Consider the following 16,978-nt stretch of genomic DNA (forward strand, 5'->3'; position numbering starts at 1 on the left):
TAATTGAATTGATCATCATAAGGGTATTAGACACTAAGAGCATTTTCAATGGTGATATATCACTTTGTCTTTGGGTATCATACATTAATAACAAGTGGTTATTGCAATGTCATGTAATATTTATGTAACTCATATATATTTTACTTCATTGGTGATACAACTTTTTGAGTATCATATATTAATGACAAACGGTAATGTTTTGACATATATGGAAGCTATTAAATTGGATTTACTATATACAAAAAATAAAAATAATAATAATAACATTAAATTGATGATACGGTACCTTATTTAAGGTACCGGTATCATCAATTTGATACCCTCTGTGTCACGTCTTGGAATTCTAATGATAAAAAAGTTAATATATTGTATCATTAGTCTATGAAACTCTCTTAGATATCCTTATTAGAGATGCTCTATGTTGGAACAAGTCCGAAAAATAACACTCTAGCATCCAAAGTGAAATATAAAGGATTCGAAACAAAACGAACCCCAATCGTTTTTCCTTTAATTGTTGAATTCAATCTTTTTATTTTCAAATTGTCAAACAACTTGCAATGTAAACCCCCCCAAGGTAAAATCAAAGAATGGTGCTCTTAGAGTTAGAGGTGGTTTCTTACAAGATCCTAGGTGCAATGAAAGGCTTAACATTCACGGCACTTCAAAGTGTTAGTATATTTTATAGTAGTATATTAATGCGGTTTTAATGCTCAATTATAAAACAATAAATATCTCTAGAGAAAATTAATTAGGCATGCATGGGCAATTTTTATTGGTTGGGGTAGGTTCGTGATTTGGCCCTTATATATATGATACCCCAAAAATTTGGTAAGTTAAGAACATGAATAATATTATCCAAATGGAGAAGAGGGTAGAAAAAAATGGAGAAGGCAAAAGCGTGGCCACAATTCTAGCCATTGGCACTGCAAATCCACCAAATTTCATCCTTCAGTGTGATTATCCTGACTTCTACTTCAAGGACGTTAACATTAATAGTGATGATGATCTACAACGCTTGAAGCTAAAGTTCAAACGCATATGTATGTTTCTTACATCTAATATGTATCATCACATTCCTGGTCACCTTTTTTAAAATTATTATTTTCTTATTGAATGAATCATTTTTGGATTGATTTAGTTAGTAAGGAATTTGGACTACTTATAAGCAAGTGGTCACAGGGTCGATGTCCGACTCTTGTGTAACAAAAAAACAATAACAGAATTTTGAAAGGAGATTATTTTTAATTAAAGTGTGGAAAAAATTTAGTTGCTCACAAGTATTTAGACACTATTTATTTAGACACATTTGAGAAAGTATGAAAGAGAATAATATGCATAAGTGAGATAAGTCTTTTACCATGCATAAATTTGTTTTAACGATTATTTAGATGAATAAATCTCACCATTGAATCAATATATACATCACATCTCATTTGATCCAATTATGAGACTTATTGATAGGGGTGTTCGAGGATTGGGTTTGGTCGATTTTAGCCAAACTCGTTATCTGACCCGACTAAAGTTTAATTGAGTTGGGTATGGTGTAAAACTTGTACATTTTATGTCAAATTCAAACCTACCAAATCTGGTGATGAGTGAGTTGGGTTGAGTCAACAGGTCATAGCATTTAAAAATTAAAAAAAAAAAATTCAAAAAAGTATATTGTTAAATGAGGTTCTACTTCATGAGAATTTTAGAATTTAGCCTAAATTTTAAAATTTAAACATTTGAAATTACATAAAATCTTGAACTATATTATAAATATAACATTTTTGCAAACGGGTTGGATTCGTGGGTTCATGGGTTTAGAATCACAAACCCATTGCCCAGAACAAACCATTCCATGTGTGAACGGGTTGGTTCCGATTGGACTTACACTTGAATGGGTTCGGAAAAAATATGGATTGGTTGGGTCATTAGGTTGAACGGATATCCCGTACTCATGAACATCCCTATGGAATTATTTTACACATTTAAGACTATTTTTATGGAATTAAAAGATATTCATTACGGTCCCATAAATATACCTTAAATGATAGCTATCGGAGACATTATTGGAGTGACCGGGTTTCGAATCCCGGATTCTACATTTCTACACATTTAAATGTATGAGAGTTTAACCACTAGACTACTTAACCCAAAAAAAATATTCATTACAATTTACATTGACATTTAAAGAGAGACCGCTACTTTACCACGTCATCCAACTTTCGTATGGTTATTTTAATATTGATTGTCTGACATGAATAAATTGATGTCTCTCATTGGATGTTAGTGCACTAAAATTTAGGGATATGGTTATTTTAATACTGATTGTGTGACATGAATAAATGGATGTCTCTCATTGGATGTTAGTGCACTAAAATTTAGGGATGTTCACGGTTCGTATTGGATCGATTTTGTGGCAAAAATTCATCTTATCCAAAAATAAAATTATTAGCATTTCGATTCAGTTTTGAATGGCTACTTTAAAAAATCTAATCTGATCCGATCCAATTTTATGCGATTTAATTTGGATGGATTTTTGGATATCCAAATTACAAACTCTAATTTATTTTATTAAATATCACCATTATAAAAAATACGGTAAAATAATATTTTTGAAATGACAACTACCAACTATATTTGAAACATGAAATAGTAATGATTCAAAAAAAGAAAAATGAAATAGTAAAGAAAAAAAATTAACTTGAAACAATAATTAGTATTAAAAAAATTACAAACTAATAAATAACAGGTGAATACAAAATATCATATTAATAAATATTTATACAAGTATTAAAGTATATATATGCGGTTTGGTTCTGAAAAATCAATTCAAAATTCGATCCGAACAGACAGTTTTCACACAAGAACATCCAAACACTTTTGTTTTTTAGTCGGTTTTAGTTTTTATTTGAATTTGTACACCTCTACACCGGAAAACACATTAATCTTGTCTTTGTGCAGGTGACAATACAAAGATTGAGAAACGACACGTTGTTGTGACCGAAGAATTTCTGAAACAGAACACAGAAAACGGAAACTATGAATCTCTGTCATTAGAAAAACGACTAAAACTACCAACCGAAGAGGTAGTGAAACTAGCCAAAGAAGCATCATTGAAAGCCATAAAAGAATGGGGACAACCAATATCAGAAATCACACATCTCATCTTCTACACAACTTCATGCTTTGGAAGCGTTCCCGGTCCAGATTCTCGCATCGCCAAACTCCTCAATCTCAAACCAACCGTTAACAGACTCATGATGTTTGTTCACGGTTGTCACGCTGGCGGCACCATTCTCCGTGTTGCCAAAGACATCGCGGAGAATAATGTCGGTTCGCGTGTTCTTGCGGTGTGTTCAGAAACAATGTTAGCTTCATTTCAGACTCCCACATCTGGTTTTAATACTGACGTTCTTATAGGACATGCTCTTTTTGGAGATGGTGCTGCTGCTATGATTATTGGTTCTGATCCTAATCTTTCTATTGAAAAACCAGTTTTTGAAATTGTTTCAGCTTCACAAACAACTGTGCCTGATACTGAGAATATGATCAGAGGACAACCTGGTCAAATGGGAAGACTTGTTTATCATTTAGATAAAAATCTTCCAAATATTGTGGCTAACAATGTGGAGAAGTGTTTAATTGATTTTTTTAATGAAGATTTTGATTGGAGCAAGTTGTTTTATGCAATTCATCCTGGAGGACCACTTGTATTGAGTAAGGTTGAAGAGAAGCTTGGATTGAATGATGAAAAGTTGAAGGAAAGTTGGGGTGTGTTGAACGAGTATGGGAATATGTGGAGTCCAACAGTGATTTTTATATTGGATGAGATGAGGAAGAGGTCTAAGAATGAAGGGAAAGGGACAACTGGTGAAGGGTTGGAGTGGGGTGTTTTGTTGGGGTTTGGTCCTGGTGTGGCTATTGAGACTGTGTTGTTGCATAGTGTCTCATGTGTTAATCAATAATGGATGACATGTCATCTATGCTGAGGAATTAGTCGCTGCAATTATGTGAAAAAAGAATATACTAGTTCGTCTAAAATAAAATAAATAGAGGAGAGTTACTACTAATCCTACTCTCTTTTTTCCAAGTATTTCAATAAGTTGTTGAACATTACTTTGTAATATTTGGTGTCTAATTTGTTAGGTGTTTCACTGTTTTGGATATTGTTGTAATAATGATTATATAAGTTTATAAAAAGAAAAGAAAATTGCTTTATAAAGCAACATAGCTAATTGTCTTAAATTTCTACCTAAAATTCTGATTTGTGTGTAGTGAGTTGCAAGTGGACTTGAAGTCAAACACAAAATATGTAGTGAGTTTAAGACAAATTCTGAATGATACTTTCTACGTACGTTTAAGACATTCACTAAAAGTTTCCAGACATATTCACAAAATATGTAGTGAGTTGCAAGTGGGACTTGATCTGCACACAGTTTATGGATACTAAATTTTCATCAAAAGATTGAATTCAAACACAATTGATAATCATGCAAGGTTGTACCGCCATCTTTGTTTCTCTTACATTTTCATGGGCGACAATGGACATTTTTGTTTCATTTAATGTTGATGTTTAATCGAAAATTGTAATTGGCAACATTCATTTTATTTTCATTTATTATACACACTAAACATTCATTTTATTTTCATTTATTTTCATTTTATTTTCATTTATTATCCCAAATTTTTCTCTTTTTTGTTATCAATGGTGATTTTTTTTTATCAAAGATGGAGTCATGGAGGTTCTCTATCAGTACTCTCAGTTTTCACAGTGGAAGAAGGCATAAACATGATTCACAATGAGTATTTAATAGATTTTTTTATTGATGATGGGAATACTAATATATAGGTGACACTATCTATGGTAGCAGGGCAACCATGAAGAGGAAACGTGATAGAGAGGTAAGGAGAAAATAAGCAATTATAAAAAACATGAGATAATCAGGAAACATGAAATAGAAACATGAGGGAAGGTGAAAGAAATAAAAAAAAAAAACGAGAATCCATGGAAATCTCATGATATGAGGAAAGACTTTTTTTAGCTCAAAATTCACTAAAAAGTCCATCAAAATCCATTAAAATCCTATTTTTTAAACAATCCATCGAAATTAGAATATTTTTGAATACCATAAGACTTTTTGTAAGTTGTAAAGAGTCTTGATTGAATACCATTAGACTTTTTTAAAGTCTTTTAAAATCCTAATTGAATACCACTAGACTTTTTTAAAGTCTTTTAAAATCCTAATTGAATACTACGAGATTTTTTTTTTTTTTTTCGGCTTTTCACCACTAGTTGAATCTAGTTCGGGGGTCAGTTCTGGCATCAAGTGGTTCCAGCCCCCTCCCGATCGCAGTTGTGGGGGATCAAACCGCGGTCCTCCCTACCACCACGAGATTTTGTCATCATAAAAAAGTCTTTTAAAATCCCTTGAAATCCTAATTGAATATACCCCCTTACACTTTGATAAATATATATATATATATAGTTACACCAAACAAAATCATTCCTCGCCTGTCAAACCAAACAAAATGCTTATTATATAAAGAACAACAGCAATGCAGACTAGTATTAATACAGAAATGTAATGAAATATTGATTTTAAACTGTTCAATCTTTTGACATTCAAAGTAGATGAAATTAATTGTACAAATTTAAGAAATGTTGGCTTATAACATCCCAACTCAAAATACTACACACTGCATGAAACGCAAAGCAGTCAATTAAATTTTTTATGAACCACATTATACTACAGTATCTGACCTGCTTGCTCTTGCAGATAGCACATAGCACTTACAACAATTTCTGATTATGCCTTTTACTTTTTACCCTCTATAGTCCTGTCTTTCTACTTCGTGTATTCAAAAGTCAGGAAATCTACCGATGTTATACAATCTACCAAAATATCAGTTATCCAAAAAAAATACACAAAATGTGAAATAGTTGGGTATCAAGTATCAACAGTTAACGATGTTAAAGTCATTACTAACAATAACTGAGAGGCTCACAAACCCTTCAAGAAAACCCATGTTCTATGCTACTCAAACTAGGTTTCGGACAAATTCTCTTCGAAATTAAGACAATTGGCTGCAGTTAAAAGCATGTCCATTCCTCCAACACTTTCCAATTCTTCTACACATATATTGCTGCAGTTGTTTTTGTTATTAGCATTTGTCTTAGAAATATATTCACCAGTTCTTAGCTTGTTACTCTCATACGCCTTTTTTGCCTGGGATATTGCCTTGATTCCAGCATCACATTTTCTGCAGAACCATTTCCCTTGTGGAATAGAAACTAGTGGAGGTTTCATGCAATAGATGTGATGTCCATGATCGCAGCCATCACAGAGGACAATCCGATCATCATCTTGATTGGTGAGGCAAGATTGGCATAAACAAGAAGGGCAGTACCACTGAAAACTATATATATTTATTTGTTTGCTTGTCAAACACCTTACATGGTAACATTGACTTGGGCAATAAGGGTGACCACATATTCTTATTTTTTCACCTTTGACGAATTCATTTCCACACACTTTGCAATTGGGTTTTTTTCCCATATATAATTTAATCCCATTATAGCTTCTGCAATTCTCTTCAAATTCATCAAATGTTTCCTCATTTGTAGGGAGGCTTTCATCACCAATTATTTTCTTGGGAGTCTTTTTGCCATTCAACCTCGTACAGACTACACAATTCTCGTGTGGAGATCCAATGCCACTTGTGGTGCAATTAGCACAATACCAGCTTTTGTGAGGTATTTCTTTCACTGCAGGCTCAATACAGGACAAATGGTACACCTTCTCACATGAATCACAAACCAAACAGTCTGTGCCATCTACCCTTTCTCTGCAACAACTGCAACTGCAAATTTTATAGATAGCGCATTCTTCCATCTCCTCCGGTTTCATGTGAGCGTCCGATTCCTGGTTAAAGAACTGATTAGCAAGACAAAATCAAAATAATTCCCATTATAATTTTAGTAAATATCTTAAACAAAGCATTAATAGTATCAAATAGTCACGGTTGGAATTCACTGCTGTAATGATATATACATCTGGGACCAAATAGATACAATCACAGTTGTTACTTGTTAATCTCATGTATCATCAGAAAATCCTTTTCTAAAATTTAAAACATTTGATCCATCATGTATCTCAGAAAAACATCACAGAAAATAAAATGTACCATTTCATATAAGAATGGACAAGATATATTAATAAGGGAGCCCCTAATATGGACCTTTTTTTTAGGTTCACCCATGGTCCTTACAAAATGACAGGCAATAGTGGGTACAAATCACTTTCTCTTTTTTTTTTCCATTTTTTTATTTCAAGGGGAAAGAACACGAACACACAACAATAAAAACTGGGCAAGGTAAACATTATGATTTCTCCGGACCTTCCTCCCTGTCCTTTTCTCTTCTCGTTCCTCTTAATCTCTTATCACTCTTGCTCTCTATGTAGTTTCAAGAACCACAGTCTGAGACTGAGTGTTATTCTTGAGAAATGAATCGTTGAAATTTATAACCAATAAAGAAATTGTAATGTGAAGTGAACTATGTTTTACAATCGTGGAACTATGTTTTACAATTGGGGAAATTTATAACCAAGAATATCCGCCAACTCCAGTCATCTTACCCACACTGATTCCAGAACGCAAGTCTCTATTCCAGGGGTTCTATTTAGTTTAAAGGAGAATGAGGTTTGGAAACCACCTTTTGGATGAAAAGTTGAATAGTTGAATTTAAATTGTTTGAATGATGAAGTTGAGGAAATAAGAGTGAATTAGCCAAGCATTTGCTGGGAATTGGATTATTCATTGGTAATATTGCGAAAACTCACCCATCGTAATGATTCAGATGCAAGCAGGGGCTAGGGAGGGTGTCCAATTTGAAATGGAGGCAAAAAATAGAAAAGTGATTGTAACCCACTATTACCGGTATTTTAGTGAGGACCATGCGTGGACCTAAAGAAAAAGGGTCCATATTAGGGGCAACCTATTAATAAACCATTAGATTTTTCATACAATTAATTGCCTATTCACATTTGATAAAGTATGCATGAAATTGGTCAGCAATAGACTACGGTGATATAACTATGATTTAATGTTTTCATGCTTCATGCTTTAAACGTCTTCAAACTTCAAAGAAAAGCATGAACACAACACAAGTGAAGAAATTTCTGATCTCTGGCTGCAACAGAAGGAAACAGAATTTGCTTATGGAAGAGTATTAAAATTTCTACTTTGGGCTGACTATTGTAAAGTTTTCTTAATGATTTTCAGTTACTTTGGGCTGCAACAAAAGTGATCAATCTATGATAGATTGATCTAGGTATCTCAACTGACAGCTGTCAGTTGGTTAGTTACAGAGTAAAAAGTTGGTAAGTTACAGAGTAAAAAGCTGGTAAGATACAGAGTATAAAAACAATTACAAGGGTATTTATCAAGTGAGCTAAGGTCTACAGTGGTGTGCCAATCAGTAGGAACATTATTCCTTTCCTTTCCAAACAAAACGGAAAGGCATAATTTTGGTCTCAACTGTTATGTTTATGGTAATAGGTGACTAATAATAATTAGTCTGTCTCTTCCATAATTAATTGCATCTGGTAGTTTTGTTTGTAATTTTTGTCTTTCTTTCATAAATTGAGTGATAGCTATCTCTATTTGATTACCGGCCATGAATACGTAGTTATTTTTACAGTGTTACTTCATATTTTCTCAATATATCAGAAGACGTGTGTATCTCCGATACATACAGCACGTACAGCTACACAGACGGTATCTCAAGATATCCGAACCAAAACAACAGTGTCTGGCTGCTGCCGTTGATGTGTAAGAGAAAACAAAATCTTATATAATATCTAATATCTGCATCAATCATCTCATGAAATATTAAAACAATTTTAAAACTCTTACCACTTGCTTTTCATCTTCAGATGTGCTCTGCGCTGAAATTCCAACCTGAAGGTATGGAAAATTGTTTAGACAAAGGAAAGTATATAGGAGCAGAGAACAAACTGTGAAACTTAAATGATTTGACGAAGAATTTGATTACCAGCTCAGAGTAGCAAGTAGTTGACAAGTCGACCAGGCTCTTAGAAAGTGCAAATATTTTGTTACTAGTATTTTGAAGCTTTCTCCAGACCTAAATTACAAATCAGGAATAGTCGTACAAAATAAGAACCAACAACTAACATGGAACATATTAAACCATAATATGATTTCTCCTAATGGAACATATTAAACCATAATATGATTTCTCCTAGCAGTGATACACAATAATTAAACAACTTCAGAATCAACAGTTTTGTATAAATAGCACTAAACATTGAGAAAGAGATGGTCAAAAGAAATAAATATGTTATTCCCAAAATCATCAAAGGAAGGTTTTTATAGTTCCAGCTTCTTGATTCTTACATTCTAGAGTTTTATCTTTCAATCTTGCCATTTATGCTCCCTGACTTGGTGACTAAGCTTTTTACTATTGCTTTGTTCAAGCCCTTCTCTCTTGTTTACATGCTGCACTTGGCTTTCCATCGTTTATCTTTTCAGAGTTCAATTATTTTTTTTTATATATGATGATTTGGCTATCTATGTATTACAATCTAACTAATACAATCCGATCACCGTTCATTATTGTGGTTTGATTGCTTCATTATGTTATTGGAACGTTAAATTATTAGTGTTAATGACATTATAGTATGTATATATCATTTAAAAGGTTTCTTCAATATTCACTTTTATGTTTGGTAAACTCTTGCAAGTCCACTCTATGGAAACTCAATGAGTTTATGAAGACTCTCAAGTTTGACAAACTAGCAGAAATAGTTGCTTCCGGAGAAAGTGTGGCTTGTTGGAGATGTGAGAGAATGCACTGGAATATGCATATCCATACCAGTAGAGAGAGTCAGCACTGGAAATCAAATTCAAGAGGACATGGTAGTGTTGGAGACCCAGAAGGAGAGGATGACAGAGGTATAATGTCGGAAGCCATTGCCAGAGTTTACTCAAGCTCACTAACAGTATATAGGGTTCCAAATTGTAGCAAGTAACAGGCACAGAACTTGGGAACAAAACATAAAATCAAATGTTGGATAAACAAAAATGGTGAAGAGTGAGCTAACTGTAGCTTGTAATTTATTGGCAAGAGGGGAGGACTTACTATCCTGAACAAAGCAAAGAGCATAGACATTGTGGAGTAACAGAGTGTAAATGGCAAGATTAAAAGAAAATATCATGTTCCAACATTAAAAGTAGCAAAGTAAATGAATTGTGGCTATATCATGTTTCACATTGGCTCACTAACAGTATATAGGGTTCCAAATTGTAGCAAGTAACAGGCACAGAACTTGATAACAAAACATAAAATCAAATGTTGGATAAAAAAAATGGTGAAGAGTGAGCTAACTGTAGCTTGTAATTTATTGGCAAGAGGGGAGGACTTACTATCCTGAACAAAGCAAAGAGCATAGACATTGTGGAGTAACAGAGTGTAAATGGCAAGATTAAAAGAAAATATCATGTTCCAACATTAAAAGTAGCAAAGTAAATGAATTGTGGCAATATCATGTTTCACATTGGCTCACTAACAGTATATAGGGTTCCAAACTGTAGCAAGTAACAGGCACAGAACTTGGGAACAAAACATAAAATCAAATGTTGGATTAAAAAAATGGTGAAGAGTGAGCTAACTGTAGCTTGTAATTTATTGGCAAGAGGGGAGGACTTACTATCCTGAACAAAGCAAAGAGCATAGACATTGTGGAGTAACAGAGTATAAATGGCAAGATTAAAAGAAAATATAATAAAGATTACCGAATTCATGGAGGAGTTAGAAAGAGCGGAAGCATAACGCAGCAGAAAACCCAAGGTGAAGTGGGGCTTGAAAACAAATTGGGAGTCTAAGCGAAACATGGTCTACAAGATCTGAAAAATAAGACTACAGCTCAAAGTTTGCCCTGTGTTTTGGGTTTTTCAGACTCGCTAACTCGTGAGTGGATATGGGAGTCTCAGAGAGCTAGTACGAGTTTGACCAAGTTTACAAAGATTTGTTTCGGAGAGAGCTAGCATGAGTTCACGAGTCAACTTGCTATTTTAAAAACAATGGAAAGGAAACCAAATAAACTGAAACATGTTTACAAAGAGCTGAAAGTATTTATTATTTACTGTAAGTCTGTTTCTGAAATTGGTTTGCCAATAACAGGGGTAAGTGCATACAGCAGATACTGCCATGAAATCAATCTGAACAGGGAAAAAGAAATACAATACCCCAGGCTGTTCAAGAATTTTCCCACATTTTCCTCACTCACGTCTTTCCTCCCTCTATCTGTCCTCTTTTACCGCTTATATTTCCCTTAGCCCAAAGTGCTAACAGACCCTCATTTACTTTAAGTTAAATCATTTGCAACATGTGCAGGTAGTTATATCCTGTAACTTCCACTTGCCAGTCAAGTGAGGTTTGACCACCTACTTACTTTAGCATGTCCCCAAGAAGTATCACAAAATTTAATCCTCAATACTTATCAAACAGAAACAGTTGACTCAATTATTGAGGTTCTAGATTTGTACATCATATTTTTACATGAACAATACAGATAAAATTTTAAAATATCAACTTCAAAATCCAAATAGCATAAACATAGTAGGAGATGAAGCAAGTTCATGAAAAACCAATAAAGTGGACAATGCAAACTATAAAACGGTATAAGATGGCACTTCTAGTATCTAACTCCTACAAACACACATCAAAACCAACGGCAGCCACCAAAGCTTTTTCCTACTAGATGGAGTTAGCTATGTGGATTTGAGAACACCATAATTTCATGCCATGAATCATACCAAAAGACTATGTGGTTTTGAAAACACCAAAGCCAAGCCACATAAAACAAGTAAAATCAAGAAATAGAAGAAAAGTCGCATGAAAGGAGTATAAAGTGCAACTGGAAACCATCAAACATGTTAACGCAAATCAAACCATTCTGCCAATTATAGTATATATAATATATTATCATATATGAATATGATACACTGAATGGAAGATATCTTTTATCATGAATAATCCTTTTGTTAAAAGTATAAACCAAACAACCTGGAACAGCAAATGAAGTATTTATATTGGCATGTGAACCATAAGACATAAGACCCCAACATCATGGTCTGAGGTAAACCAGACATTCAGTCATCGGTAATTCTTGACATGCATCAAGCACAATATATGAATAAATAAATTGTCTAATTATAAAGAGACTACTAAAAAATACCTGTTGAATATCTGACAAAAAAAGTTCAGGTGAATTTTCATAAAATTTCTGCTGCATCCTTGAGATCACGACACTAAAATCAACTACACTTTCGGGCTTTATTCCTTGGAAGTTTTCAAATATAGTCTTGCATAATGAATTGAACATCTCTGAGGTTAATACTTCGCATAGCATACGCTGACACATCTCAGTACCACCATGGCCATGGGATTCACTAGAAGATCCACTTTGCATGACAGGTGCATACCCGTTAGCTTCAGTCCGTGTTCTATGAGATAAACGATCAATTTTAGCTTCCCCTATGCCACCATTGACACTGCCTAATGACTGATGTAAATGCTTCAGTACAACATTTCCCCAATGTCTATGGTCACAATCATCTGCTGTATTGCCTAAAGTTGCATCAAAGGGTTCCTTTGCAACCTACAATTAAAACAAAACTTAATTAAGATAGATATTTTTTTGTTCTTCAAGACATCTATCTACCAGGGACAGAATCATATTATCTTGTGATATACATAAAAGTTGAACCCCGTCAGTAGGACTTATATGAAATAAAATAAATTAATATTGCGCTGTGATGAAAAGGATGAAAAATGTAACCCCCCCTCTCCCCAATAGTTTCAGGGTATGTTTGGATTGAGAATTTTGGTGATATATTTGAGATTTAAAAAAATGAGAGAATAATATGATAGATGATCATAAACCATTTCAATATTTTATAGCTTCCATAATAAAAAAGAAAACTAAATCCACTCCTCCAAAGTTCTTCATTCAAACATACCCTTAGTGTCTAACTTCCAAAATAAACATCATACTCATTGCATATCAATATGACTTTGTACTCAACCTGAATGTTATCCTATTATCGATAAATACATAGAAAATTGCAGCATTTCTCATATAATGCAAACAAATCACCCCTCATACAGCCAAATTTCTGAATATTCAACTATCAATTTGTCCAGGTAAATTGCATTCCCCTCCCACTATTCTAAATATGCAGGACATAGGTTGCAATGGGCCTCTATTTAAGCACAGAATAAATTTTCATCAGAACAGATGCCGGAGTATATTATCATGGTATCGCCCGATATAAATAAAGCAAGTAATAAACTATTCCCCTCTTGCCGTTGAAGTTTCTACAGATGGTCCCTGCTCAATAGGATCGGATATATCATTTAGCTAGCTTCTAAAGTTTGAAGTAATTTGGTCTAGATATGCAGGTTAACTAGAACGGAGTAGGCACATAACCATCTACTTGTAAAAACAGTAAATATAACATGGAAGACTGGTGAACCTGATTTTTGTATGCGGAAGTTCTCACAATGTTTTTGTCCTAAGTTCACAAATTTAACTTGCAGGAACCTGAAGTTACCGAAATGTAACTAGCTTACTCTGCTTAGGAGAAACAGTGGGCTTACAAATATAAACAACTCCGCAAACCATCGAGAAATTAAAAACATTGAAGAACAATTTGACACATAAATCACATTTAATTCTAATTAAACAAACATTATCATTTTTCTGGTTGATATTTCCTCATTTCAACCACCCATTTTAGCACACACATTGGACAACATAGGTACACTGTGCACATATTGGAAGACAAACAAAGGAGGAGAGCAAACCTGGTCTGCTATATGACTTGCAGTTTCGACGCATTTTTTGCGATCCTCCTGAGCTTTTCCTTTTGAACTTGACTTATCATACTTTCGCCTCTTATAAGTTCGAAGACATGTAACTCCACAAGATCCCCCATCACCAGAATCAAACCCATCTGAAATCGCTGCCCCATTGCTAATGGGTTCACTTTTCAAGCCTCCATCCTCTTCAGTAACACCATTTACATTCACCCCATTATTCAAGCCATCACTTTTCAAAACCGCATTGACTTCAGCACCACCATTTACATTCATTAACACTGTCCCATCATTCACGACGTCACTCTTCGAGCACCGAGCCTCTTCAGCAACACCATTTCCATTAGAAATTACAGCCTCATCACTACTCATGGCTTCACTTTCCAAGTGTTGTGCCTCTTCAACAACCCTATTTCCATTTGAAATTGGCCCCTCATCACTCATGGCTTCACTTTCCAAGTGTCGAACCTCTTCAGAAACACAATTTCCATTGGAAATTACAGCCCCATCACTCACAGCTTCACTTTTCGAGCACCGAGCCTCTTCAGAAACACAATTTCCATTGCAAATTAAAGCCCCATCACTCACAGCTTCACTTTTCGAGCATCGAGCCTCCTCAGAAGCACCATTTCCATTGGAAAATACAGCCCCATCATTCACCTCTTCACTTTTTGAGCATCGAGTCTCTTCAATAACACAATTCCCATTGGAAATTACAGCCCCATCATTCACCTCTTCACTTTTCGAGCATCGAGCCTCTTCAACAACCCCATTTCCATTTGAAATCGGCACCTCATCAGAAATAGCTTTACGTTTCAAACACTGAACTCCTTCAGCACATTCAGTATTACCAGAACTGCTTGCTCCTTCCTCAATTCCCATACCAAAAAAAGACCAAAAAACCCTTTTTGCAACAGAACAAAATTAGGGTTTCAGATTGAAGCCAAACAAACTTCCAAGATCCAAATTTTTCACCAGATTTGCTTCCAAAACAACTATCCAAAGTGAAAACCAATCCAAAAAAAACAATGGAAGTTAAACCACACCGTTCTTACGCTCCTGAATAACCCAAAACACGATATCAGAAAGGAAAAAAAAAATGGAAATCGAAGCAAGAAGGTTGCGTTTAGTTCTAATGCATGAAAGAGTGAAAAGAGTATATTTATAAAGAAAGAGAAACAGAAAGAGTGAGAAGATTAAAAATTGAATATAAAAATGGTGAAGAGTGAAAATGAGGGTTTTGAAAAATGGTGGACTTACCTTTGTGCGGTGGCGCAGCTACGTCAGTCGCTGCTGTGGTCTGATGTTTCTCTTATCTGAGTTATTTCTTTTCTGAACCGTCGCCGACTAGTCAGTGCTTATTTCAACTTATTTTCAACTTGTTTTTTCCGCGTTGTGACGGTTATTATCTAATTGCAACTTATTTACTTTTGTTGAACGATTTTACTCTTTCGGGTAAAAACTTAAATGCATTTTACCCTTTTTGTTACGGATTTAATTGATATGCACCGACGGTGTAAAATAATTTTACACTGTCAACCAATACCAACCATATTTTCCGCCACATCACCACACTTCACCCCACTTTCTTGATATGACATGGCAAAATAATGATTTTTTATTGGACGATGGTGTAAAACTATTTTACACTGTCGGTGCATATCAATTAAACTCTTTTATTACCGCTACAAAAAGGGATTTACCCCCTACTCTTTTATTTTTTTTATTTTTTTTTTCAACAATAAAAAAAATTACAAAGCAATTAATTGTGTGTTTAGTTTCAATTCTACACATCCTAGAATTCATTTTACCGTGAAAATAAAAAAAAAAATGTGTTTGGCTATTTTTCAAAATCAATTATAAAGTGAGTAGAATCAATTTTGACCGAAGCCACAATTCCTAGCTTTATCATTTCCTTAACTGCCCTCTTCAATTTTTTCATCAACACTATATTTTGTATCTCATCAACATCATGTCTTTCTTTTTTTCCATCGATAACTCCTTTCCCTCTACTGATTTTTTTTTCATAAATGTTGTGAACCAAACAATTACTTCTTTCATTCATAACTTTCACTTTACATTTAATAGTTGGTGAACCAATTTTAATCTGAATTAATTATCTCATCTATTTAACAACATCTTCTCTTTACAACAAGATTAAACTGTGTTGAGGAGAAGAAAAAGTAAATTATGCTCAAAGGATAACAAGATCAAACTATTTAATTTATGTTTTAACAAATATTATAATGATGTGTTATTTTTATATATGCTCATATTGGTAATTATACACTCAAAAACAGTTTTGTTCAAAATTATCCAAACAAGATGGATTGGCAACAATCAATTTTGCATTATTGTATCCAAATATAAATCAATTCTGTCAAACTCAGTTCTATCAATCAATTCTCTCAAACTCAATTCTGTCAAAATTAATTATGTCCACCAAAGAACCAAACACATACTAAGTATGGTGGGTGTAGTAACATCTGCACAATTAGCTACTAACAAAGAATTAATATGAGAATAAGGGCTCTTGTAAATTATCAAAACAAAATATTAATAACATTTGATATTGGTCGACACATTCGCACAAAAAATAGTCTGTTGCAAGAAATGACATGGATACATATTCTCTAACTTTATTGAAGGGAAGTTAGAGGATAACTTTCACGGTCCAAATTCTGCCACATGATTTTTTTACTGTTTTTTTTCTTTTTCTTAAACTAAAGTTTAAGGAGGAACACCTTGTTGTAGATGCCAACATTGTTAGCACCAGACACTGTCAAGTTATTTTCACCACACCGACGTTCCGACCACCGTCATGTTGTTGCCGCCATACCGTTATTTTGACCATTGTCATGTTGTCCCTGCACCAACGTTGTTCCGACTATCTCTTGTCCCTTCATTTCTTAATCTAATTCTCAAAGTCTTTTGATTCTCTTTACCAAACTTCAACCAATAATACTAACTTTTTAAAAACTAGCTAATTTTTGTGGGATGAAAGAAGTATTATTCATTTGATGAATCATGAACAAGCTAGTATATTCTCGAAAAAATAATAATAATCACATGAGTTTATATAGGACC

General features: G+C 34.0%; 2 protein-coding genes across 2 annotated transcripts; one reads left to right on the plus strand and one right to left on the minus strand.

Moving 5' to 3' along the window:
* Positions 1–859: 859 nt before the first annotated feature.
* On the plus strand, positions 860–3,953 carry LOC123905162 (chalcone synthase 6-4-like). The gene is made up of 2 exons (XM_045954796.1): positions 860–1,040; positions 2,950–3,953. Exons 1-2 carry the CDS (start codon positions 860–862, stop codon positions 3,951–3,953), a joined length of 1,185 nt encoding a protein of 394 aa, XP_045810752.1.
* A 1,604-nt stretch (positions 3,954–5,557) lies between these two features.
* Positions 5,558–15,322, minus strand: LOC123909384. Its single transcript, XM_045960217.1, has 6 exons — positions 15,152–15,322; positions 13,880–14,950; positions 12,249–12,671; positions 9,044–9,133; positions 8,905–8,949; positions 5,558–6,911 (listed from the first exon to the last, which is right to left on the minus strand). The coding sequence occupies exons 2-6, from the start codon at positions 14,771–14,773 to the stop codon at positions 6,033–6,035; spliced, it is 2,331 nt and encodes a 776-aa protein (XP_045816173.1). The 5' UTR covers positions 14,774–14,950; positions 15,152–15,322; the 3' UTR covers positions 5,558–6,032.
* Positions 15,323–16,978: the final 1,656 nt, after the last annotated feature.

This window comes from Trifolium pratense, linkage group LG2, assembly GCF_020283565.1.
Source record: "Trifolium pratense cultivar HEN17-A07 linkage group LG2, ARS_RC_1.1, whole genome shotgun sequence".
NCBI classification, from domain to species: domain Eukaryota; kingdom Viridiplantae; phylum Streptophyta; class Magnoliopsida; order Fabales; family Fabaceae; genus Trifolium; species Trifolium pratense.

Excerpts from the sequence above, each read along its gene's own strand:
- LOC123905162 (XM_045954796.1), top strand. The coding sequence starts at position 860 with ATGGAGAAGAGGGTAGAAAAAAATGGAGAAGGCAAAAGCGTGGCCACA. Across the intron at positions 1,041-2,949 it reads GCTAAAGTTCAAACGCATAT|GTGACAATACAAAGATTGAG; the intron begins GTATGTTTCTTA and ends GTCTTTGTGCAG.
- LOC123909384 (XM_045960217.1), bottom strand. The coding sequence starts at position 14,773 with ATGGGAATTGAGGAAGGAGCAAGCAGTTCTGGTAATACTGAATGTGCT. Across the intron at positions 12,672-13,879 it reads CAAGTCATATAGCAGACCAG|GTTGCAAAGGAACCCTTTGA; the intron begins GTTTGCTCTCCT and ends TTTTAATTGTAG. Across the intron at positions 6,912-8,904 it reads CTGAAGATGAAAAGCAAGTG|GAATCGGACGCTCACATGAA; the intron begins GTAAGAGTTTTA and ends TTCTTTAACCAG.